This window comes from Salvelinus alpinus, chromosome 4 (assembly GCF_045679555.1).
Source record: "Salvelinus alpinus chromosome 4, SLU_Salpinus.1, whole genome shotgun sequence".
In the NCBI taxonomy this organism is placed as follows: domain Eukaryota; kingdom Metazoa; phylum Chordata; class Actinopteri; order Salmoniformes; family Salmonidae; genus Salvelinus; species Salvelinus alpinus.
The window spans coordinates 17172641-17197399 of record NC_092089.1 but is presented as its reverse complement, the minus strand read 5'-3'; the positions used below and the strand labels follow the sequence as shown (position 1 = coordinate 17197399).

At 42.6% G+C, this 24759-nt stretch overlaps 1 protein-coding gene across 1 annotated transcript in view; it reads left to right on the top strand.

Annotated features, from left to right (window-relative positions):
* The window catches only part of LOC139572434 (F-actin-uncapping protein LRRC16A-like), a 131976-nt gene that overhangs the window by 48558 nt on the left and 58659 nt on the right, over nt 1-24759 (top strand). The window contains exon 9 of the mRNA XM_071395185.1: nt 205-259. Within this exon, the coding sequence (XP_071251286.1) occupies nt 205-259 (55 nt within the window). The remainder of the gene's footprint in view (nt 1-204; nt 260-24759) is intronic.

Genomic DNA, 24759 nt, shown 5'->3' with positions numbered 1-24759 from the left:
TCTGGCTGGAGATGGAAGCATTCACACAACACATCCCATACACTTAACACACAACACAACACATCCCATACACTTAACACACAACACATCCCATACACTTAACACACAACACATCCCTTAACGTACACACATACGGTTACACACCATTGTAACGCCATATTGTCATTGTTTTATATAAACCTAATTACCGGTTCTCTTTCTCAGAAATCTGGCCCCTGTTCTGGACAACCTGGTTCATATGATTCAGGAAGAGGAATCGGTGAGTTTTCCATCAGTATGAGTTGAGTGTCATGATCAGAGAAACCCTTTGTGTCTTTCCACGTCAACCAAGGTGGTTTTAAACACTTCATTCACCTGCAAGGTCACACAGCAGCAACTATTACTGTCTGAAACTGATGTGTTGCTGCTGGTGTCTTGGTCCAGGTCTCTCTTGAAAAATATGTTTTTTTTATCTCAACGAGACCAACATGGTTAAAGGTCCAATATAGCTGTTTTTTAAATCTAAATTTCAAATCATTTCTTGGTAAGAAATGTGTACCTTATTGTGCTTGTTTTCATTTAAAATAGTCGAAAAGAAACAAAACTAGCTTCTTAGCAAAGAGCAATTTCTCAAGCAAGACTTTTGCTGGACTGTCTGAGTGGGGCGGGGTAAACTGAAATCTAGCTGTTATTGGCAGAGTGGTTTGGAACGCTCTTTCTTATTGGTCTATTAACTGGTGATGTCACCAGGCAGGCCAAAACTCCACCCAACCAAAACTGTTCAAACAGCTCTTACACTAAAAAGGGCATAATCATAATTTTCACAATTTCACAGTGTTATTCCACCATCATAGTGTGGAAATATAAAACACATGAAAATCACATTTTTAACTGCGCTGGGCCTTTAAATAAAGGTTTAATAAATACATGGCAGCATGTTTCATCATTCTCTGGATCATTTATGTACATATTACAGTAAATCCCAGCCTTCCTCTGGGTATTATCCCTGTCATCCCTCCCTCAGCCTGGGCTGCCCTGCCTACAGGGGATGGTGTTATTCTGGATCTCTGCTGAGTCACTGTGTCTGGGGTGGAGGGAGAGGGGGTTGGTAGTGGTGGGGGGATGTAACCGCTCTGAATGCTGTGGAGGGCAGAGTGAGGGATGTAACCACTCTGAATGCTTTGGAGGGCAGAGTGAGGGATGTAACCACTCTGAATGCTGTGGAAGGCAGAGTGAGGGATGTAACCACTCTGAATGCTGTGGAGGGCAGAGTGAGGGATGTAACCGCTCTGAATGCTGTGGAGGGCAGAGTGAGGGATGTTACCACTCTGAATGCTGTGGAGGGCAGAGTGAGGGATTTAACCACTCTGAATGCTGTGGAGGGCAGAGTGAGGGATGTAACCACTCTGAATGCTGTGGAAGGCAGAGTGAGGGATGTAACCACTCTGAATGCTGTGGTGGACAGAGTGAGGGATGTAACCACTCTGAATGCTGTGGAAGGCAGAGTGAGGGATGTAACCTCTCTGAATGCTGTGGAGGGCAGAGTGAGGGATGTAACCGCTCTGAATGCTGTGGAGGGCAGAGTGAGGGATGTAACCTCTCTGAATGCTGTGGAGGGCAGAGTGAGGGATGTAACCTCTCTGAATGCTGTGGAGGGCAGAGTGAGGGATGTAACCGCTCTGAATGCTGTGGAGGGCAGAGTGAGGGATGTAACCTCTCTGAATGCTGTGGAGGGCAGAGTGAGGGATGTAACCGCTCTGAATGCTGTGGAGGGCAGAGTGAGGGATGTAACCGCTCTGAATGCTGTGGAGGGCAGAGTGAGGGATTTAACCTCTCTGAATGCTGTGGAGGGCAGAGTGAGGGATGTAACCTCTCTGAATGTATATTACTGCATGACATGTCAGGGCACAGGTCCACATAGAGACATCTGGCTTGGCTTCTTGGCAGACTGGGCTGAGATGGTTTAGGGTGTGTGATATCTCTCTGATATTATCTCCTCTCTGTCTCCCATTGCCAGACAGTATGAGGAGGAGAAACAGATCCCAGTGTCAGACAGTATGAGGAGGAGAAACAGATCGCAGTGCCAGACAGTATGAGGAGGAGAAACAGATCCCAGTGCCAGACAGTATGAGGAGGAGAAACAGATCCCAGTGCCAGACAGTATGAGGAGGAGAAACAGATCCCAGTGCCAGACAGTATGAGGAAGAGAAACAGATCGCCGTGCCAGACAGTATGAGGAAGAGAAACAGATCCCAGTGCCAGACAGTATGAGGAGGAGAAACAGATCCCAGTGCCAGACAATATGTGGAGGAGAAACAGATCCCAGTGCCAGACAGTATGAGGAGGAGAAACAGACCCCAGTGCCAGACAGTATGAGGAGGAGAAACAGATCCCAGTGCCAGACAGTATGAGGAGGAGAAACAGATCCCAGTGCCAGACAGTATGAGGAGGAGAAACAGATCCCAGTGCCAGACAGTATGAGGAGGAGAAACAGATCGCCGTGCCAGACAGTATGAGGAGGAGAAACAGATCCCAGTGCCAGACAGTATGAGGAGGAGAAACAGATCGCCGTGCCAGACAGTGTGAGGAGGAGAAACAGATCCCAGTGCCAGACAGTATGAGGAAGAGAAACAGATCCCAGTGCCAGACAGTGTGAGGAGGAGAAACAGATCCCAGTGCCAGACAGTATGAGGAGGAGAAACAGATCCCAGTGCCAGACAGTATGAGCAGGAGAAACAGATCCCAGTGCCAGACAGTATGAGGAGGAGAAACAGAAAGAATCACTCTGTCTCCAGTGAGGCGAGAGGAAACAGGAGAGGAAAGACAACACAGTGAATCTCACTGGGGAGGATTTCTACCTGTCTTTCTACGTTCAGCAACAACCGTCTGTAGTTCATTAAAGGCCTTGTTTAGACTACGACACCCCAACACAACACATACAATGACATGTTGGTGGAAGGCGGGCTTGGTTTCTGCTTATAGAGAGGTAGACATCAATGAGTTTAATTTCAATGACTGTTACATAATCGTAGTATTCTGTGTGCCGACACAGGTAGAACCATAGCGATAGACAGGAAATGTCTTGTTTTTTGGTTTGCATCCCAAATCCCTATTCCCTTTATAGTGCACTACTTTTGACCAGGGCCTGTACACTCTTAGAAAAAAAGGTGCTATCTATAACCTAAAAGGGTTCTTCGACTGTCCCTATTGGAGAACCCTTTAAATAACAATTTTTGGTTCCAGGTAGAACCCTTTCCACAGAGGGTTCTACATGGAACCCAAAAGAGTTCTATCTGGAACCAAAAAGGCTTCTACCTGGAACCAAAAAGGGTTCTCCTATGGGGACAGCAGAATAACCCTTTTGGAACCCTTTTCTCTAAGAGTGTAGGGTGGGAATGTTGCATCCCTAGACCCTACTGAGTGTAGCCTACCTCCTCAGAGTTGTCCCCTTCCAGCCCCAACGCGTCTCTGTGTGGGAACACGAGCCGGTCTGGAAGGGGACATTGAAGTGCCTCCTCAATTTGATCCATTTATCAGGGTTCTCACAAGGTGCGTGAGGTGCTTAAAAGTACTTGAATTTAGCACTCTGAAATTCAAGTACTGGATTACCTTGAAAGTCAGACATTTTCTCAAGTTGGTTCTTGAAAAGTACTTTGAATTAATATGAGAAGAGAACAGATAATGACCAAATATGTTTATGAAAAATATTAGAAAAATGGATTGGTCTTGCGAATAACTTTCCAGGCAGACTACCAAGTTATATTTCCTCATGTGTTTGGCGCTGTGGTTGCCAGGCGAGCTCACTCATTCCACCCACACTGCCACTCAGCCAGGCAGGTACAGAACTGACTTATTAGGGGCCCGCCAAAACGTCACATCGATAGATAAAATGCTGGAGCAAATTATTACATATAGCCATTTGTGCGTAATTGAACATTTCTGGGATCTTTTATTTCAGCTCATGAAACATGGGACCAACACTTTACATGTTGCGTTTCTATATTTTTGTTCAGTGTAGTTTAACCACCTTTTTTTTTTATCACTACGTCACTGGACCCAACCAACCCATGAAGAGCCACATGAAGGGGGGAAGACACAACGCTGCATCCTACGCTGGCGACACTTCTACATTATGTGACTTTTTCTCTGCAACAACCTCCAGAGTTTTTTTGGCCAATCGCCTCATTTATGGGGCGCCCGCGAATATTCCGTGTTCCTCGTTCTGGTGACCGTTCTCCCGACCGGCGACACTAAAGCTGCTAGTCGGAAGCAAGATGCCTTTTTGTTGCTATTAAGTAATAGATTCCCAAATGCCCAATTAAAAACACAGTCATTAAGCTGGAATTGTGTAGTAATGTGAATAGGACATGTGTGTTCACCAGTAGACATGTCCCAAAACTCTGCTCATCTCTACTCAAATTACAACTCTGCTCATCTCTACTCACATTACAACTCTGCTCATCACTACTCACATTACAACTCTGGTCATCACTACTCAAATTACAACTCTGCTCATCTCTACTCAAATTACAACATCATCAGGCCTGACTTACCACTCGTGTATGTAGTAAGCAAGTAGTGAAACAAAGTATTATTGAGTAGAACTTGTAAGGTAGTGATGAATACTAAGTTAGTTTTTTCTCTCTCTCATGAGGTCGTGGTGGTATAGTGCCATCTGGTGGTGACTAGAAACAATGACATAATATGAACTATTACAATTTGTATTTCATTTTTTTATTTCACCTTTATTTAACCAGGTAGGCTAGTTGAGAACAAGTTCTCATTTAGAACTGCGGCCTGGTGGTCCTTGAAAAGAAATATTAGTGCTTGAAAGTCCTTGAATTTGACTTGCCACTGTCTGTACGAACCCTGATTTATGGGATAAAAATATACAAGAAAAAAGGTACATGTATTACAGTGGCGGTTGGTGCCGTTTGAGATTAGGGAGGATGATTTATTTATTTTAACATGGCCTTATTTCTATTACAGCATATTGGATGACTGTCATTCATATTCCATTCACCCAGTTCAATGTAACATGGATAGGTTTATATACATATATATACAGTGGGGAGAACAAGTATTTGATACACTGCCGATTTTGCAGGTTTTCCTACTTACAAAGCATGTAGAGGTCTGTCATTTTTATCATAGGTACACTTCAATTGTGAGAGACGGAATCTAAAACAAAAATCCAGAAAATCACATTGTATGATTTTTAAGTAATTAATTTGCATTTTATTGCATGACATAAGTATTTGATCACCTACCAACCAGTAAGAATTCCGGCTCTCACAGACCTGTTAGTTTTTCTTTAAGAAGCCCTCCTGTTCTCCACTCATTACCTGTATTAACTGCACCTGTTTGAACTCGTTACCTGTATAAAAGACACCTGTCCACACACTCAATCAAACAGACTCCAACCTCTCCACAATGGCCAAGACCAGAGAGCTGTGTAAGGACATCAGGGATAAATTGTAGACCTGTACAAGGCTGGGATGGGCTACAGGACAATAGGCAAGCAGCTTGGTGAGAAGGCAACAACTGTTGGCGCAATTATTAGAAAATAGAAGAAAATAGAAGAAGTTCAAGATGACGGTCAATCACCCTCGGTCTGGGGCTCCATGCAAGATCTCACCTCGTGGGGCACCAATGATCATGAGGAAGGTGAGGGATCAGCCCAGAACTACACGGCAGGACCTGGTCAATGACCTGAAGAGAGCTGGGACCACAGTCTCAAAGAAAACCATTAGTAACACACTACGCCGTCATGGATTAAAATCCTGCAGCGCACGCAAGGTCCCCCTGCTCAAGCAGGCGCATGTCCAGGCCCGTCTGAAGTTTGCCAATGACCATCTGGATGATCCAGAGGAGGAATGGGAGAAGGTCATGTGGTCTGATGATTCAAAAATAGAGCTTTTTGGTCTAAACTCCACTCGCCGTGTTTGGAGGAAAAAGAAGGATGAGTACAACCCCAAGAACACCATCCCAACCGTGAAGCATGGAGGTGGAAACATCATTCTTTGGGGATGCTTTTCTGCAAAGGGGACAGGACGACTGCACCGTATTGAGGGGAGGATGGATGGGGCCATGTATTGCGAGATCTTAGCCAACAACCTCCTTCCCTCAGTAAGAGCATTGATGATGGGTCGTGGCTGGGTCTTCCAGCATGACAACGACCCGAAACACACAGTCAGGGCAACTAAGGAGTGGCTCCGTAAGAAGTATCTCAAGGTCCTGGAGTGGCCTAGCCAGTCTCCAGACCTGAACCCAATAGAAAATCTTTGGAGGGAGCTGAAAGTCCGTATTGCCCAGCGACAGCCCCGAAACCTGAAGGATCTGGAGAAGGTCTGTATGGAGGAGTGGGCCAAAATCCCTGCTGCAGTGTGTGCAAACCTGGTCAAGAACTACAGGAAACGTATGATCTCTGTAATTGCAAACAAAGGATTCTGTACCAAATATTAAGTTCTGCTTTTCTGATGTATCAAATACTTATGTCATGCAATAAAATGCTAATTAATTACTTAAAAATCATACAATGTGATTTTTGGGATTTTTGTTTTAGATTCCGTCTCTCACAGTTGAAGTGTACCTATGATAAAAATTACAGACCTCTACATGCTTTGTAAGTAGGAAAATCGGCAAAATCGGCAGTGTATCAAATACTTGTTCTCCCCACTGTATATATTATACTCAGATTTGACCTATACCCATCATGAGGGTTACTACAACCTAGCCTATGAATGAAAGTTTACAACGTAGGTGCACAGGTTGAGAGAAATGTAAGTAATCAAGGTGACACATTTCGCCTTCAACACTCTTGCCTACATCTAGCTGATCTAGGGTGTAGTCATTAGTCCAACAGTTGCAAACAAGAGTTTCTATTGGACAAATTCATGTATGTTTATCCCCGTTTTATTTGCTTCCGTTCAAGGAACGTTTTTCAACGCAATGAATACACCACTGATCACACGCAAACACAGTTTGCTTTCATAGCAGCCACATACAAGCAGCTCATTGTATATATAATTCCTTCTTACATCTATCTACACGCTCTCCTCCTCTAAACTTTTCCCTTCAGTTGTGGAATTCAGTGCACAACACATCAGCTGTCTGTGACCAGACAAAAAAAACTTTCCAAGCTAAACCTTCATATCATGACCGCTAACCGCTACACACACCATACATTATTGTACATCATAGTTGGCTAGAAGTACTCGAACTAACGCGTTAGTAAACCCGCTACAATCATGCAGTACAGTGTACAGTCAGCAGCAAGCAGTTTAGCAGTTACACCGGCGAGTCCCGGTGGCAATAAATTAATAAAACCAAAAGCTTACCTTGACGTGGAAGAGATCCAGTGTTGGATAACCATAGCCAGCTAGCTAACATAGCATCCCTATCTGTTTGAGTTGGGTGTTTGAGTAGGCTAAACTAGCTAGCTGCATTCGATGCTAGCTAAGTAAGTTGAAGTGAAAAAAATATACTACGAAATATACCGAGCTATCTCTCTCACTCGCTCTCTTGCTTCTCCTTAATTTTGGAAAAAATTTAGTTTGGAAGAAATCAAGTTTATTCAAAACTGTTCAACTATTGTCTTTCTCTTTGAGTCAACTACTCACCACATTTAATGCACTGCAGTGCTAACTAGCTGTAGCTTATGCTTTCAGTACTAGATTCAATCTCTGATCCTTTGATTGGGTGGAAAATATGTCAGTTCATGCTGCAAGAGCTCTGATAGGTTGGGGAACGTCCTCCGGAAGTTGTCATAATTGCTGTGTAAGTCTATGGAAGGGGGTGAGAACCATGAGCCTCCTAGGTTTTGTATTGAAGTCAATGTACCCAGAGGAGGACAGAAGCTAGCTAGCACCATGGTGCTACCCTACAGAGTGCTGCTGGGGCTACTGTAGACATTCATTGCAAAACAGTGTTTTAATCAATTATTTGGTGACGTGATTATATTTAGTATAGTTTCATCTAAAAAGGATCACTTTTTTAACGTTTCACTATTAAAATTTTTATGAAATTCAGTGAGGAGGATTGTCCTCCCCTTCCTCCTCTGAGGAGCCTCCACTGATTAAATATGATTTTACACAGAACTAATTCAAAGATGCCTCTGCTCCCACACACTGTCTTCTGAATGAGAGACCTGACGCTACCATGATTATCCACGATCGTGGTAGTATCCACATCTATTGGATAGGGGCTCCCGATTGGCTCAGCGGTCTAAGGCACTGCATCTCAGTGGTAGAGGTGTCACTGGTTCGAATCCAGGCTGTATCACAACTTGGGAGTCCCATAGGGCGGCGCACACTTGGCCCAGTGTCGTCCGGGTTTGGCCGGGGTAGGCCGTCATTGTAAATAAGAATTTGTTCTTAACTTACTTGCCTAGTTAAATAAAGGTTACATATAAAAAAAAACATTTATGTATGAGTGTTCAGAAACATATTCTATTCTTATTTACAATAAAAGTGACTCCAAAATTACACAATACATGTTTTACCATTAATTTCTGAAAATAATCTGAAACACAACCAAAACTGTCACGACTTCCGCCGAAGTTGGCCCCTCTCCTTGTTCGGGCGACGTTCGGCGGTCGACGTCACCGACTTTCTAGTCACCACCGATCCATGTTTCATTTTGTTTTGTCTTCATTGTACACACCTGGTTTCAATTCCCATAATCATGTTCCTTATTTAACCCTCTGGCTTCCCCTGTTGTTTTGTGGGTGATTGTGTTTGTCAAGTGGTTCCGTGTACGGGTTCTGGATTGTTTATGTTTATCCTTGTTGGATTATTGTTGATGTTGAGTAAAGATCGTGGCTTTACTCATACCTGTGTCCTGCGCCTGACTCCGCTCCATTCACCTGGAACACGGACAAAAACAAACTACAAAATGCATCCAAATAGTTTGTAGAGTCACAAGCTTGATGTTGTCATTGTGTGCTAGAAATATGGGACCAAACACTAAACTTTTCCCAAAATGTTATACACTATAATAAAATTGTCCAAATACTTATTAAATTGCATTGATTTCTAAACGGTAAAACAGATATGTATGAAAATACCCAAAGATATAATGTGACATTCTGTACTGTCGACCTCATATAAAACATTTGATCTCAAATCCCCAAATTCTGCAATATAAAGCCAAATGTAACGTTTTAGCGTCACCAAATACACGCTGTACGTAGGGGAGTAGTAGTCTACTGTCCAAATACACTCTGTACATAGGGGAGTAGTAGTCTACTGTCCAAATACACGCTGTACACAGGGGAGTAGTAGTCTACTGTCCAAATACACACTGTACGTAGGGGAGTAGTAGTCTACTGTCCAAATACACTCTGTACATAGGAGAGTAGTAGTCCACTGTCCAAATACACGCTGTACGTAGGGGAGTAGTAGTCTACTGTCCAAATACACTCTGTACATAGGAGAGTAGTAGTCCACTGTCCAAATACACACTGTACGTAGGGGAGTAGTCGTCTACTGTCCAAATACACGCTGTACGTAGGGGAGTAGTAGTCTACTGTCCAAATACACACTGTACGTAGGGGAGTAGTAGTCTACTGTCCAAATACACGCTGTACACAGGGGAGTAGTAGTCTACTGTCCAAATACACGCTGTACGTAGGGGAGTAGTAGTCTACTGTCCAAATACACACTGTACGTAGGGGAGTAGTAGTCTACTGTCCAAATACACGCTGTACACAGGGGAGTAGTAGTCTACTGTCCAAATACACGCTGTACGTAGGGGAGTAGTCGTCTACTGTCCAAATACACGCTGTACGTAGGGGAGTGTACATTATAGTGCAGCAGTAGTCTGGAGGCCTGGATTTGAACCAGACCAAAGATGTCATGAAATAATAAGTAGTTTATCTCTGAACCAGACAGAACAGGGTCAGTAGTTTATCTCTGAACCAGAACAGAGTCAGTAGTTTATCTCTGAACCAGACAGAACAGGGTCAGTAGTTTATCTCTGAACCAGAACAGGGTCAGTAGTTTATCTCTGAACCAGAACAGAGTCAGTAGTTTATCTCTGAACCAGACAGAACAGAGTCAGTAGTTTATCTCTGAACCAGACAGAACAGAGTCAGTAGTTTATCTCTGAACCAGAACAGGGTCAGTAGTTTATCTCTGAACCAGACAGAACAGAGTCAGTAGTTTATCTCTGAACCAGACAGAACAGAGTCAGTAGTTTATCTCTGAACCAGACAGAACAGAGTCAGTAGTTTATCTCTGAACCAGACAGAGTCAGTAGTTTATCTCTGAACCAGACAGAGTCAGTAGTTTATCTCTGAACCAGAACAGAGTCAGTAGTTTATCTCTGAACCAGACAGAACAGAGTCAGTAGTTTATCTCTGAACCAGACAGAACAGAGTCAGTAGTTTATCTCTGAACCAGACAGAACAGAGTCAGTAGTTTATCTCTGAACCAGAACAGAGTCAGTAGTTTATCTCTGAACCAGACAGAACAGAGTCAGTAGTTTATCTCTGAACCAGAACAGAACAGAGTCAGTAGTTTATCTCTGAACCAGAACAGAACAGAGTCAGTAGTTTATCTCTGAACCAGACAGAACAGAGTCAGTAGTTTATCTCTGAACCAGAACAGAACAGAGTCAGTAGTTTATCTCTGAACCAGAACAGAGTCAGTAGTTTATCTCTGAACCAGACAGAACAGGGTCAGTAGTTTATCTCTGAACCAGACAGAACAGAGTCAGTAGTTTATCTCTGAACCAGACAGAACAGAGTCAGTAGTTTATCTCTGACCCAGAACAGAGTCAGTAGTTTATCTCTGAACCAGACAGATCAGAGTCAGTAGTTTATCTCTGAACCAGACAGAACAGGGTCAGTAGTTTATCTCTGAACCAGACAGAACAGAGTCAGTAGTTTATCTCTGAACCAGACAGAACAGAGTCAGTAGTTTATCTCTGAACCAGAACAGAGTCAGTAGTTTATCTCTGAACCAGACAGAACAGGGTCAGTAGTTTATCTCTGAACCAGACAGAACAGAGTCAGTAGTTTATCTCTGAACCAGAACAGGGTCAGTAGTTTATCTCTGAACCAGAACAGAGTCAGTAGTTTATCTCTGAACCAGACAGAACAGGGTCAGTAGTTTATCTCTGAACCAGACAGAACAGAGTCAGTAGTTTATCTCTGAACCAGACAGAACAGAGTCAGTAGTTTATCTCTGAACCAGACAGAACAGGGTCAGTAGTTTATCTCTGAACCAGACAGAACAGAGTCAGTAGTTTATCTCTGAACCAGACAGGACAGAGTCAGTAGTTTATCTCTGAACCAGAACAGGGTCAGTAGTTTATCTCTGAACCAGACAGAACAGAGTCAGTAGTTTATCTCTGAACCAGACAGAACAGAGTCAGTAGTTTATCTCTGAACCAGACAGAACAGAGTCAGTAGTTTATCTCTGAACCAGACAGAACAGAGTCAGTAGTTTATCTCTGAACCAGACAGAACAGAGTCAGTAGTTTATCTCTGAACCAGACAGAACAGAGTCAGTAGTTTATCTCTGAACCAGACAGAACAGAGTCAGTAGTTTATCTCTGAACCAGACAGAACAGAGTCAGTAGTTTATCTCTGAACCAGACAGAACAGAGTCAGTAGTTTATCTCTGAACCAGACAGAGTCAGTAGTTTATCTCTGAACCAGACAGAGTCAGTAGTTTATCTCTGAACCAGAACAGAGTCAGTAGTTTATCTCTGAACCAGACAGAACAGAGTCAGTAGTTTATCTCTGAACCAGACAGAACAGAGTCAGTAGTTTATCTCTGAACCAGAACAGAGTCAGTAGTTTATCTCTGAACCAGACAGAACAGAGTCAGTAGTTTATCTCTGAACCAGAACAGAACAGAGTCAGTAGTTTATCTCTGAACCAGAACAGAACAGAGTCAGTAGTTTATCTCTGAACCAGACAGAACAGAGTCAGTAGTTTATCTCTGAACCAGAACAGAACAGAGTCAGTAGTTTATCTCTGAACCAGAACAGAACAGAGTCAGTAGTTTATCTCTGAACCAGACAGAGTCAGTAGTTTATCTCTGAACCAGACAGAACAGAGTCAGTAGTTTATCTCTGAACCAGACAGAACAGAGTCAGTAGTTTATCTCTGAACCAGACAGAACAGAGTCAGTAGTTTATCTCTGAACCAGACAGAACAGGGTCAGTAGTTTATCTCTGAACCAGACAGAACAGAGTCAGTAGTTTATCTCTGAACCAGACAGAACAGGGTCAGTAGTTTATCTCTGAACCAGACAGAACAGAGTCAGTAGTTTATCTCTGAACCAGACAGAACAGGGTCAGTAGTTTATCTCTGAACCAGACAGAACAGAGTCAGTAGTTTATCTCTGAACCAGAACAGAGTCAGTAGTTTATCTCTGAACCAGACAGAACAGGGTCAGTAGTTTATCTCTGAACCAGAACAGAGTCAGTAGTTTATCTCTGAACCAGACAGAACAGAGTCAGTAGTTTATCTCTGAACCAGACAGAACAGGGTCAGTAGTTTATCTCTGAACCAGAACAGAGTCAGTAGTTTATCTCTGAACCAGAACAGAGTCAGTAGTTTATCTCTGAACCAGACAGAACAGGGTCAGTAGTTTATCTCTGAACCAGACAGGACAGAGTCAGTAGTTTATCTCTGAACCAGACAGAACAGTCAGTAGTTTATCTCTGAACCAGACAGAACAGGGTCAGTAGTTTATCTCTGAACCAGACAGAACAGAGTCAGTAGTTTATCTCTGAACCAGAACAGAGTCAGTAGTTTATCTCTGAACCAGACAGAACAGAGTCAGTAGTTTATCTCTGAACCAGACAGAACAGAGTCAGTAGTTTATCTCTGAACCAGAACAGAGTCAGTAGTTTATCTCTGAACCAGACAGAACAGGGTCAGTAGTTTATCTCTGAACCAGACAGAACAGGGTCAGTAGTTTATCTCTGAACCAGACAGAACAGAGTCAGTAGTTTATCTCTGAACCAGACAGAACAGGGTCAGTAGTTTATCTCTGAACCAGACAGAACAGAGTCAGTAGTTTATCTCTGAACCAGACAGAACAGAGTCAGTAGTTTATCTCTGAACCAGAACAGAGTCAGTAGTTTATCTCTGAACCAGACAGAACAGGGTCAGTAGTTTATCTCTGAACCAGACAGAACAGGGTCAGTAGTTTATCTCTGAACCAGACAGAACAGAGTCAGTAGTTTATCTCTGAACCAGACAGAACAGAGTCAGTAGTTTATCTCTGAACCAGAACAGAGTCAGTAGTTTATCTCTGAACCAGACAGAACAGGGTCAGTAGTTTATCTCTGAACCAGACAGAACAGAGTCAGTAGTTTATCTCTGAACCAGAACAGGGTCAGTAGTTTATCTCTGAACCAGACAGAACAGAGTCAGTAGTTTATCTCTGAACCAGACAGATCAGAGTCAGTAGTTTATCTCTGAACCAGACAGAACAGAGTCAGTAGTTTATCTCTGAACCAGACAGAACAGAGTCAGTAGTTTATCTCTGAACCAGACAGAACAGAGTCAGTAGTTTATCTCTGAACCAGACAGAACAGGGTCAGTAGTTTATCTCTGAACCAGACAGAACAGGGTCAGTAGTTTATCTCTGAACCAGAACAGGGTCAGTAGTTTATCTCTGAACCAGACAGAACAGAGTCAGTAGTTTATCTCTGAACCAGACAGAACAGGGTCAGTAGTTTATCTCTGAACCAGACAGAACAGAGTCAGTAGTTTATCTCTGAACCAGACAGAACAGGGTCAGTAGTTTATCTCTGAACCAGACAGAACAGAGTCAGTAGTTTATCTCTGAACCAGAACAGAGTCAGTAGTTTATCTCTGAACCAGACAGGACAGAGTCAGTAGTTTATCTCTGAACCAGACAGAACAGAGTCAGTAGTTTATCTCTGAACCAGACAGAACAGGGTCAGTAGTTTATCTCTGAACCAGACAGAACAGAGTCAGTAGTTTATCTCTGAACCAGAACAGAGTCAGTAGTTTATCTCTGAACCAGACAGAACAGGGTCAGTAGTTTATCTCTGAACCAGAACAGAGTCAGTAGTTTATCTCTGAACCAGACAGAACAGAGTCAGTAGTTTATCTCTGAACCAGACAGAACAGGGTCAGTAGTTTATCTCTGAACCAGAACAGAGTCAGTAGTTTATCTCTGAACCAGAACAGAGTCAGTAGTTTATCTCTGAACCAGACAGAACAGGGTCAGTAGTTTATCTCTGAACCAGACAGGACAGAGTCAGTAGTTTATCTCTGAACCAGACAGAACAGAGTCAGTAGTTTATCTCTGAACCAGACAGAACAGAGTCAGTAGTTTATCTCTGAACCAGACAGAACAGAGTCAGTAGTTTATCTCTGAACCAGACAGAACAGGGTCAGTAGTTTATCTCTGAACCAGACAGAACAGAGTCAGTAGTTTATCTCTGAACCAGAACAGAGTCAGTAGTTTATCTCTGAACCAGACAGAACAGAGTCAGTAGTTTATCTCTGAACCAGAACAGAGTCAGTAGTTTATCTCTGAACCAGACAGAACAGGGTCAGTAGTTTATCTCTGAACCAGACAGAACAGGGTCAGTAGTTTATCTCTGAACCAGACAGAACAGGGTCAGTAGTTTATCTCTGAACCAGACAGAACAGGGTCAGTAGTTTATCTCTGAACCAGACAGAACAGAGTCAGTAGTTTATCTCTGAACCAGACAGAACAGGGTCAGTAGTTTATCTCTGAACCAGACAGAACAGAGTCAGTAGTTTATCTCTGAACCAGAACAGAGTCAGTAGTTTATCTCTGAACCAGACAGAACAGGGTCAGTAGTTTATCTCTGAACCAGAACAGAGTCAGTAGTTTATCTCTGAACCAGAACAGAGTCAGTAGTTTATCTCTGAACCAGACAGAACAGAGTCAGTAGTTTATCTCTGAACCAGACAGAACAGAGTCAGTAGTTTATCTCTGAACCAGACAGAACAGAGTCAGTAGTTTATCTCTGAACCAGACAGAACAGGGTCAGTAGTTTATCTCTGAACCAGACAGAACAGTCAGTAGTTTATCTCTGAACCAGAACAGAGTCAGTAGTTTATCTCTGAACCAGACAGAACAGAGTCAGTAGTTTATCTCTGAACCAGACAGAACAGAGTCAGTAGTTTATCTCTGAACCAGAACAGAGTCAGTAGTTTATCTCTGAACCAGACAGAACCGGGTCAGTAGTTTATCTCTGAACCAGACAGAACAGGGTCAGTAGTTTATCTCTGAACCAGACAGAACAGGGTCAGTAGTTTATCTCTGAACCAGAACAGAGTCAGTAGTTTATCTCTGAACCAGACAGAACAGAGTCAGTAGTTTATCTCTGAACCAGACAGAACAGAGTCAGTAGTTTATCTCTGAACCAGACAGAACAGTCAGTAGTTTATCTCTGAACCAGACAGAACAGAGTCAGTAGTTTATCTCTGAACCAGACAGAACAGAGTCAGTAGTTTATCTCTGAACCAGACAGAACAGAGTCAGTAGTTTATCTCTGAACCAGACAGAACAGAGTCAGTAGTTTATCTCTGAACCAGAACAGAGTCAGTAGTTTATCTCTGAACCAGACAGAACAGGGTCAGTAGTTTATCTCTGAACCAGACAGAACAGGGTCAGTAGTTTATCTCTGAACCAGACAGAACAGAGTCAGTAGTTTATCTCTGAACCAGACAGAACAGAGTCAGTAGTTTATCTCTGAACCAGAACAGAGTCAGTAGTTTATCTCTGAACCAGACAGAACAGGGTCAGTAGTTTATCTCTGAACCAGACAGAACAGAGTCAGTAGTTTATCTCTGAACCAGAACAGGGTCAGTAGTTTATCTCTGAACCAGACAGAACAGAGTCAGTAGTTTATCTCTGAACCAGACAGATCAGAGTCAGTAGTTTATCTCTGAACCAGACAGAACAGAGTCAGTAGTTTATCTCTGAACCAGACAGAACAGAGTCAGTAGTTTATCTCTGAACCAGAACAGAGTCAGTAGTTTATCTCTGAACCAGACAGAACAGGGTCAGTAGTTTATCTCTGAACCAGACAGAACAGAGTCAGTAGTTTATCTCTGAACCAGAACAGGGTCAGTAGTTTATCTCTGAACCAGACAGAACAGAGTCAGTAGTTTATCTCTGAACCAGACAGAACAGAGTCAGTAGTTTATCTCTGAACCAGACAGAACAGGGTCAGTAGTTTATCTCTGAACCAGACAGAACAGGGTCAGTAGTTTATCTCTGAACCAGAACAGGGTCAGTAGTTTATCTCTGAACCAGACAGAACAGAGTCAGTAGTTTATCTCTGAACCAGACAGAACAGGGTCAGTAGTTTATCTCTGAACCAGACAGAACAGAGTCAGTAGTTTATCTCTGAACCAGACAGAACAGGGTCAGTAGTTTATCTCTGAACCAGACAGAACAGAGTCAGTAGTTTATCTCTGAACCAGAACAGAGTCAGTAGTTTATCTCTGAACCAGACAGGACAGAGTCAGTAGTTTATCTCTGAACCAGACAGAACAGAGTCAGTAGTTTATCTCTGAACCAGACAGAACAGGGTCAGTAGTTTATCTCTGAACCAGACAGAACAGAGTCAGTAGTTTATCTCTGAACCAGAACAGAGTCAGTAGTTTATCTCTGAACCAGACAGAACAGGGTCAGTAGTTTATCTCTGAACCAGAACAGAGTCAGTAGTTTATCTCTGAACCAGACAGAACAGAGTCAGTAGTTTATCTCTGAACCAGACAGAACAGGGTCAGTAGTTTATCTCTGAACCAGAACAGAGTCAGTAGTTTATCTCTGAACCAGAACAGAGTCAGTAGTTTATCTCTGAACCAGACAGAACAGGGTCAGTAGTTTATCTCTGAACCAGACAGGACAGAGTCAGTAGTTTATCTCTGAACCAGACAGAACAGAGTCAGTAGTTTATCTCTGAACCAGACAGAACAGAGTCAGTAGTTTATCTCTGAACCAGACAGAACAGAGTCAGTAGTTTATCTCTGAACCAGACAGAACAGGGTCAGTAGTTTATCTCTGAACCAGACAGAACAGAGTCAGTAGTTTATCTCTGAACCAGAACAGAGTCAGTAGTTTATCTCTGAACCAGACAGAACAGAGTCAGTAGTTTATCTCTGAACCAGAACAGAGTCAGTAGTTTATCTCTGAACCAGACAGAACAGGGTCAGTAGTTTATCTCTGAACCAGAACAGAGTCAGTAGTTTATCTCTGAACCAGACAGATCAGAGTCAGTAGTTTATCTCTGAACCAGACAGAACAGGGTCAGTAGTTTATCTCTGAACCAGACAGAACAGAGTCAGTAGTTTATCTCTGAACCAGACAGAACAGAGTCAGTAGTTTATCTCTGAACCAGAACAGAGTCAGTAGTTTATCTCTGAACCAGACAGAACAGGGTCAGTAGTTTATCTCTGAACCAGACAGAACAGAGTCAGTAGTTTATCTCTGAACCAGAACAGGGTCAGTAGTTTATCTCTGAACCAGAACAGAGTCAGTAGTTTATCTCTGAACCAGACAGAACAGGGTCAGTAGTTTATCTCTGAACCAGACAGAACAGAGTCAGTAGTTTATCTCTGAACCAGACAGAACAGAGTCAGTAGTTTATCTCTGAACCAGACAGAACAGGGTCAGTAGTTTATCTCTGAACCAGACAGAACAGAGTCAGTAGTTTATCTCTGAACCAGACAGGACAGAGTCAGTAGTTTATCTCTGAACCAGAACAGGGTCAGTAGTTTATCTCTGAACCAGACAGAACAGAGTCAGTAGTTTATCTCTGAACCAGACAGAACAGAGTCAGTAGTTTATCTCTGAACCAGACAGAACAGAGTCAGTAGTTTATCTCTGAACCAGACAGAACAGAGTCAGTAGTTTATCTCTGAACCAGACAGAACAGAGTCAGTAGTTTATCTCTGAACCAGACAGAACAGAGTCAGTAGTTTATCTCTGAACCAGACAGAACAGAGTCAGTAGTTTATCTCTGAACCAGACAGAACAGAGTCAGTAGTTTATCTCTGAACCAGACAGAACAGAGTCAGTAGTTTATCTCTGAACCAGACAGAGTCAGTAGTTTATCTCTGAACCAGACAGAGTCAGTAGTTTATCTCTGAACCAGAACAGAGTCAGTAGTTTATCTCTGAACCAGACAGAACAGAGTCAGTAGTTTATCTCTGAACCAGACAGAACAGAGTCAGTAGTTTATCTCTGAACCAGAACAGAGTCAGTAGTTTATCTCTGAACCAGACAGAACAGAGTCAGTAGTTTATCTCTGAACCAGAACAGAACAGAGTCAGTAGTTTATCTCTGAACCAGAACAGAACAGAGTCAGTAGTTTATCTCTGAACCAGACAGAACAGAGTCAGTAGTTTATCTCTGAACCAGAACAGAACAGAGTCAGTAGTTTATCTCTGAACCAGAACAGAACAGAGTCAGTAGTTTATCTCTGAACCAGACAGAGTCAGTAGTTTATCTCTGAACCAGACAGAACAGAGTCAGTAGTTTATCTCTGAACCAGACAGAACAGAGTCAGTAGTTTATCTCTGAACCAGACAGAACAGAGTCAGTAGTTTATCTCTGAACCAGACAGAACAGGGTCAGTAGTTTATCTCTGAACCAGACAGAACAGAGTCAGTAGTTTATCTCTGAACCAGACAGAACAGGGTCAGTAGTTTATCTCTGAACCAGACAGAACAGAGTCAGTAGTTTATCTCTGAACCAGACAGAACAGGGTCAGTAGTTTATCTCTGAACCAGACAGAACAGAGTCAGTAGTTTATCTCTGAACCAGAACAGAGTCAGTAGTTTATCTCTGAACCAGACAGAACAGGGTCAGTAGTTTATCTCTGAACCAGAACAGAGTCAGTAGTTTATCTCTGAACCAGACAGAACAGAGTCAGTAGTTTATCTCCGAACCAGACAGAACAGGGTCAGTAGTTTATCTCTGAACCAGAACAGAGTCAGTAGTTTATCTCTGAACCAGAACAGAGTCAGTAGTTTATCTCTGAACCAGACAGAACAGGGTCAGTAGTTTATCTCTGAACCAGACAGGACAGAGTCAGTAGTTTATCTCTGAACCAGACAGAACAGTCAGTAGTTTATCTCTGAACCAGACAGAACAGGGTCAGTAGTTTATCTCTGAACCAGACAGAACAGAGTCAGTAGTTTATCTCTGAACCAGAACAGAGTCAGTAGTTTATCTCTGAACCAGACAGAACAGAGTCAGTAGTTTATCTCTGAACCAGACAGAACAGAGTCAGTAGTTTATCTCTGAACCAGAACAGAGTCAGTAGTTTATCTCTGAACCAGACAGAACAGGGTCAGTAGTTTATCTCTGAACCAGACAGAACAGGGTCAGTAGTTTATCTCTGAACCAGACAGAACAGAGTCAGTAGTTTATCTCTGAACCAGACAGAACAGGGTCAGTAGTTTATCTCTGAACCAGACAGAACAGAGTCAGTAGTTTATCTCTGAACCAGACAGAACAGAGTCAGTAGTTTATCTCTGAACCAGAACAGAGTCAGTAGTTTATCTCTGAACCAGACAGAACAGGGTCAGTAGTTTATCTCTGAACCAGACAGAACAGGGTCAGTAGTTTATCTCTGAACCAGACAGAACAGAGTCAGTAGTTTATCTCTGAACCAGACAGAACAGAGTCAGTAGTTTATCTCTGAACCAGAACAGAGTCAGTAGTTTATCTCTGAACCAGACAGAACAGGGTCAGTAGTTTATCTCTGAACCAGACAGAACAGAGTCAGTAGTTTATCTCTGAACCAGAACAGGGTCAGTAGTTTATCTCTGAACCAGACAGAACAGAGTCAGTAGTTTATCTCTGAACCAGACAGATCAGAGTCAGTAGTTTATCTCTGAACCAGACAGAACAGAGTCAGTAGTTTATCTCTGAACCAGACAGAACAGAGTCAGTAGTTTATCTCTGAACCAGAACAGAGTCAGTAGTTTATCTCTGAACCAGACAGAACAGGGTCAGTAGTTTATCTCTGAACCAGACAGAACAGAGTCAGTAGTTTATCTCTGAACCAGAACAGGGTCAGTAGTTTATCTCTGAACCAGACAGAACAGAGTCAGTAGTTTATCTCTGAACCAGACAGAACAGAGTCAGTAGTTTATCTCTGAACCAGACAGAACAGGGTCAGTAGTTTATCTCTGAACCAGACAGAACAGGGTCAGTAGTTTATCTCTGAACCAGAACAGGGTCAGTAGTTTATCTCTGAACCAGACAGAACAGAGTCAGTAGTTTATCTCTGAACCAGACAGAACAGGGTCAGTAGTTTATCTCTGAACCAGACAGAACAGAGTCAGTAGTTTATCTCTGAACCAGACAGAACAGGGTCAGTAGTTTATCTCTGAACCAGACAGAACAGAGTCAGTAGTTTATCTCTGAACCAGAACAGAGTCAGTAGTTTATCTCTGAACCAGACAGGACAGAGTCAGTAGTTTATCTCTGAACCAGACAGAACAGAGTCAGTAGTTTATCTCTGAACCAGACAGAACAGGGTCAGTAGTTTATCTCTGAACCAGACAGAACAGAGTCAGTAGTTTATCTCTGAACCAGAACAGAGTCAGTAGTTTATCTCTGAACCAGACAGAACAGGGTCAGTAGTTTATCTCTGAACCAGAACAGAGTCAGTAGTTTATCTCTGAACCAGACAGAACAGAGTCAGTAGTTTATCTCTGAACCAGACAGAACAGGGTCAGTAGTTTATCTCTGAACCAGAACAGAGTCAGTAGTTTATCTCTGAACCAGAACAGAGTCAGTAGTTTATCTCTGAACCAGACAGAACAGGGTCAGTAGTTTATCTCTGAACCAGACAGGACAGAGTCAGTAGTTTATCTCTGAACCAGACAGAACAGAGTCAGTAGTTTATCTCTGAACCAGACAGAACAGAGTCAGTAGTTTATCTCTGAACCAGACAGAACAGAGTCAGTAGTTTATCTCTGAACCAGACAGAACAGGGTCAGTAGTTTATCTCTGAACCAGACAGAACAGAGTCAGTAGTTTATCTCTGAACCAGAACAGAGTCAGTAGTTTATCTCTGAACCAGACAGAACAGAGTCAGTAGTTTATCTCTGAACCAGAACAGAGTCAGTAGTTTATCTCTGAACCAGACAGAACAGGGTCAGTAGTTTATCTCTGAACCAGACAGAACAGGGTCAGTAGTTTATCTCTGAACCAGACAGAACAGGGTCAGTAGTTTATCTCTGAACCAGACAGAACAGGGTCAGTAGTTTATCTCTGAACCAGACAGAACAGAGTCAGTAGTTTATCTCTGAACCAGACAGAACAGGGTCAGTAGTTTATCTCTGAACCAGACAGAACAGAGTCAGTAGTTTATCTCTGAACCAGAACAGAGTCAGTAGTTTATCTCTGAACCAGACAGAACAGGGTCAGTAGTTTATCTCTGAACCAGAACAGAGTCAGTAGTTTATCTCTGAACCAGAACAGAGTCAGTAGTTTATCTCTGAACCAGACAGAACAGAGTCAGTAGTTTATCTCTGAACCAGACAGAACAGAGTCAGTAGTTTATCTCTGAACCAGACAGAACAGAGTCAGTAGTTTATCTCTGAACCAGACAGAACAGGGTCAGTAGTTTATCTCTGAACCAGACAGAACAGTCAGTAGTTTATCTCTGAACCAGAACAGAGTCAGTAGTTTATCTCTGAACCAGACAGAACAGAGTCAGTAGTTTATCTCTGAACCAGACAGAACAGAGTCAGTAGTTTATCTCTGAACCAGAACAGAGTCAGTAGTTTATCTCTGAACCAGACAGAACCGGGTCAGTAGTTTATCTCTGAACCAGACAGAACAGGGTCAGTAGTTTATCTCTGAACCAGACAGAACAGGGTCAGTAGTTTATCTCTGAACCAGAACAGAGTCAGTAGTTTATCTCTGAACCAGACAGAACAGAGTCAGTAGTTTATCTCTGAACCAGACAGAACAGAGTCAGTAGTTTATCTCTGAACCAGACAGAACAGTCAGTAGTTTATCTCTGAACCAGACAGAACAGAGTCAGTAGTTTATCTCTGAACCAGACAGAACAGAGTCAGTAGTTTATCTCTGAACCAGACAGAACAGAGTCAGTAGTTTATCTCTGAACCAGACAGAACAGAGTCAGTAGTTTATCTCTGAACCAGAACAGAGTCAGTAGTTTATCTCTGAACCAGACAGAACAGGGTCAGTAGTTTATCTCTGAACCAGACAGAACAGGGTCAGTAGTTTATCTCTGAACCAGACAGAACAGAGTCAGTAGTTTATCTCTGAACCAGACAGAACAGAGTCAGTAGTTTATCTCTGAACCAGACAGAACAGGGTCAGTAGTTTATCTCTGAACCAGACAGAACAGAGTCAGTAGTTTATCTCTGAACCAGAACAGGGTCAGTAGTTTATCTCTGAACCAGACAGAACAGAGTCAGTAGTTTATCTCTGAACCAGACAGATCAGAGTCAGTAGTTTATCTCTGAACCAGACAGAACAGAGTCAGTAGTTTATCTCTGAACCAGACAGAACAGAGTCAGTAGTTTATCTCTGAACCAGAACAGAGTCAGTAGTTTATCTCTGAACCAGACAGAACAGGGTCAGTAGTTTATCTCTGAACCAGACAGAACAGAGTCAGTAGTTTATCTCTGAACCAGAACAGGGTCAGTAGTTTATCTCTGAACCAGACAGAACAGAGTCAGTAGTTTATCTCTGAACCAGACAGAACAGAGTCAGTAGTTTATCTCTGAACCAGACAGAACAGGGTCAGTAGTTTATCTCTGAACCAGACAGAACAGGGTCAGTAGTTTATCTCTGAACCAGAACAGGGTCAGTAGTTTATCTCTGAACCAGACAGAACAGAGTCAGTAGTTTATCTCTGAACCAGACAGAACAGGGTCAGTAGTTTATCTCTGAACCAGACAGAACAGAGTCAGTAGTTTATCTCTGAACCAGACAGAACAGGGTCAGTAGTTTATCTCTGAACCAGACAGAACAGAGTCAGTAGTTTATCTCTGAACCAGAACAGAGTCAGTAGTTTATCTCTGAACCAGACAGGACAGAGTCAGTAGTTTATCTCTGAACCAGACAGAACAGAGTCAGTAGTTTATCTCTGAACCAGACAGAACAGGGTCAGTAGTTTATCTCTGAACCAGACAGAACAGAGTCAGTAGTTTATCTCTGAACCAGAACAGAGTCAGTAGTTTATCTCTGAACCAGACAGAACAGGGTCAGTAGTTTATCTCTGAACCAGAACAGAGTCAGTAGTTTATCTCTGAACCAGACAGAACAGAGTCAGTAGTTTATCTCTGAACCAGACAGAACAGGGTCAGTAGTTTATCTCTGAACCAGAACAGAGTCAGTAGTTTATCTCTGAACCAGAACAGAGTCAGTAGTTTATCTCTGAACCAGACAGAACAGGGTCAGTAGTTTATCTCTGAACCAGACAGGACAGAGTCAGTAGTTTATCTCTGAACCAGACAGAACAGAGTCAGTAGTTTATCTCTGAACCAGACAGAACAGAGTCAGTAGTTTATCTCTGAACCAGACAGAACAGAGTCAGTAGTTTATCTCTGAACCAGACAGAACAGGGTCAGTAGTTTATCTCTGAACCAGACAGAACAGAGTCAGTAGTTTATCTCTGAACCAGAACAGAGTCAGTAGTTTATCTCTGAACCAGACAGAACAGAGTCAGTAGTTTATCTCTGAACCAGAACAGAGTCAGTAGTTTATCTCTGAACCAGACAGAACAGGGTCAGTAGTTTATCTCTGAACCAGACAGAACAGGGTCAGTAGTTTATCTCTGAACCAGACAGAACAGGGTCAGTAGTTTATCTCTGAACCAGACAGAACAGGGTCAGTAGTTTATCTCTGAACCAGACAGAACAGAGTCAGTAGTTTATCTCTGAACCAGACAGAACAGGGTCAGTAGTTTATCTCTGAACCAGACAGAACAGAGTCAGTAGTTTATCTCTGAACCAGAACAGAGTCAGTAGTTTATCTCTGAACCAGACAGAACAGGGTCAGTAGTTTATCTCTGAACCAGAACAGAGTCAGTAGTTTATCTCTGAACCAGAACAGAGTCAGTAGTTTATCTCTGAACCAGACAGAACAGAGTCAGTAGTTTATCTCTGAACCAGACAGAACAGAGTCAGTAGTTTATCTCTGAACCAGACAGAACAGAGTCAGTAGTTTATCTCTGAACCAGACAGAACAGGGTCAGTAGTTTATCTCTGAACCAGACAGAACAGTCAGTAGTTTATCTCTGAACCAGAACAGAGTCAGTAGTTTATCTCTGAACCAGACAGAACAGAGTCAGTAGTTTATCTCTGAACCAGACAGAACAGAGTCAGTAGTTTATCTCTGAACCAGAACAGAGTCAGTAGTTTATCTCTGAACCAGACAGAACCGGGTCAGTAGTTTATCTCTGAACCAGACAGAACAGGGTCAGTAGTTTATCTCTGAACCAGACAGAACAGGGTCAGTAGTTTATCTCTGAACCAGAACAGAGTCAGTAGTTTATCTCTGAACCAGACAGAACAGAGTCAGTAGTTTATCTCTGAACCAGACAGAACAGAGTCAGTAGTTTATCTCTGAACCAGACAGAACAGTCAGTAGTTTATCTCTGAACCAGACAGAACAGAGTCAGTAGTTTATCTCTGAACCAGACAGAACAGAGTCAGTAGTTTATCTCTGAACCAGACAGAACAGAGTCAGTAGTTTATCTCTGAACCAGACAGAACAGAGTCAGTAGTTTATCTCTGAACCAGAA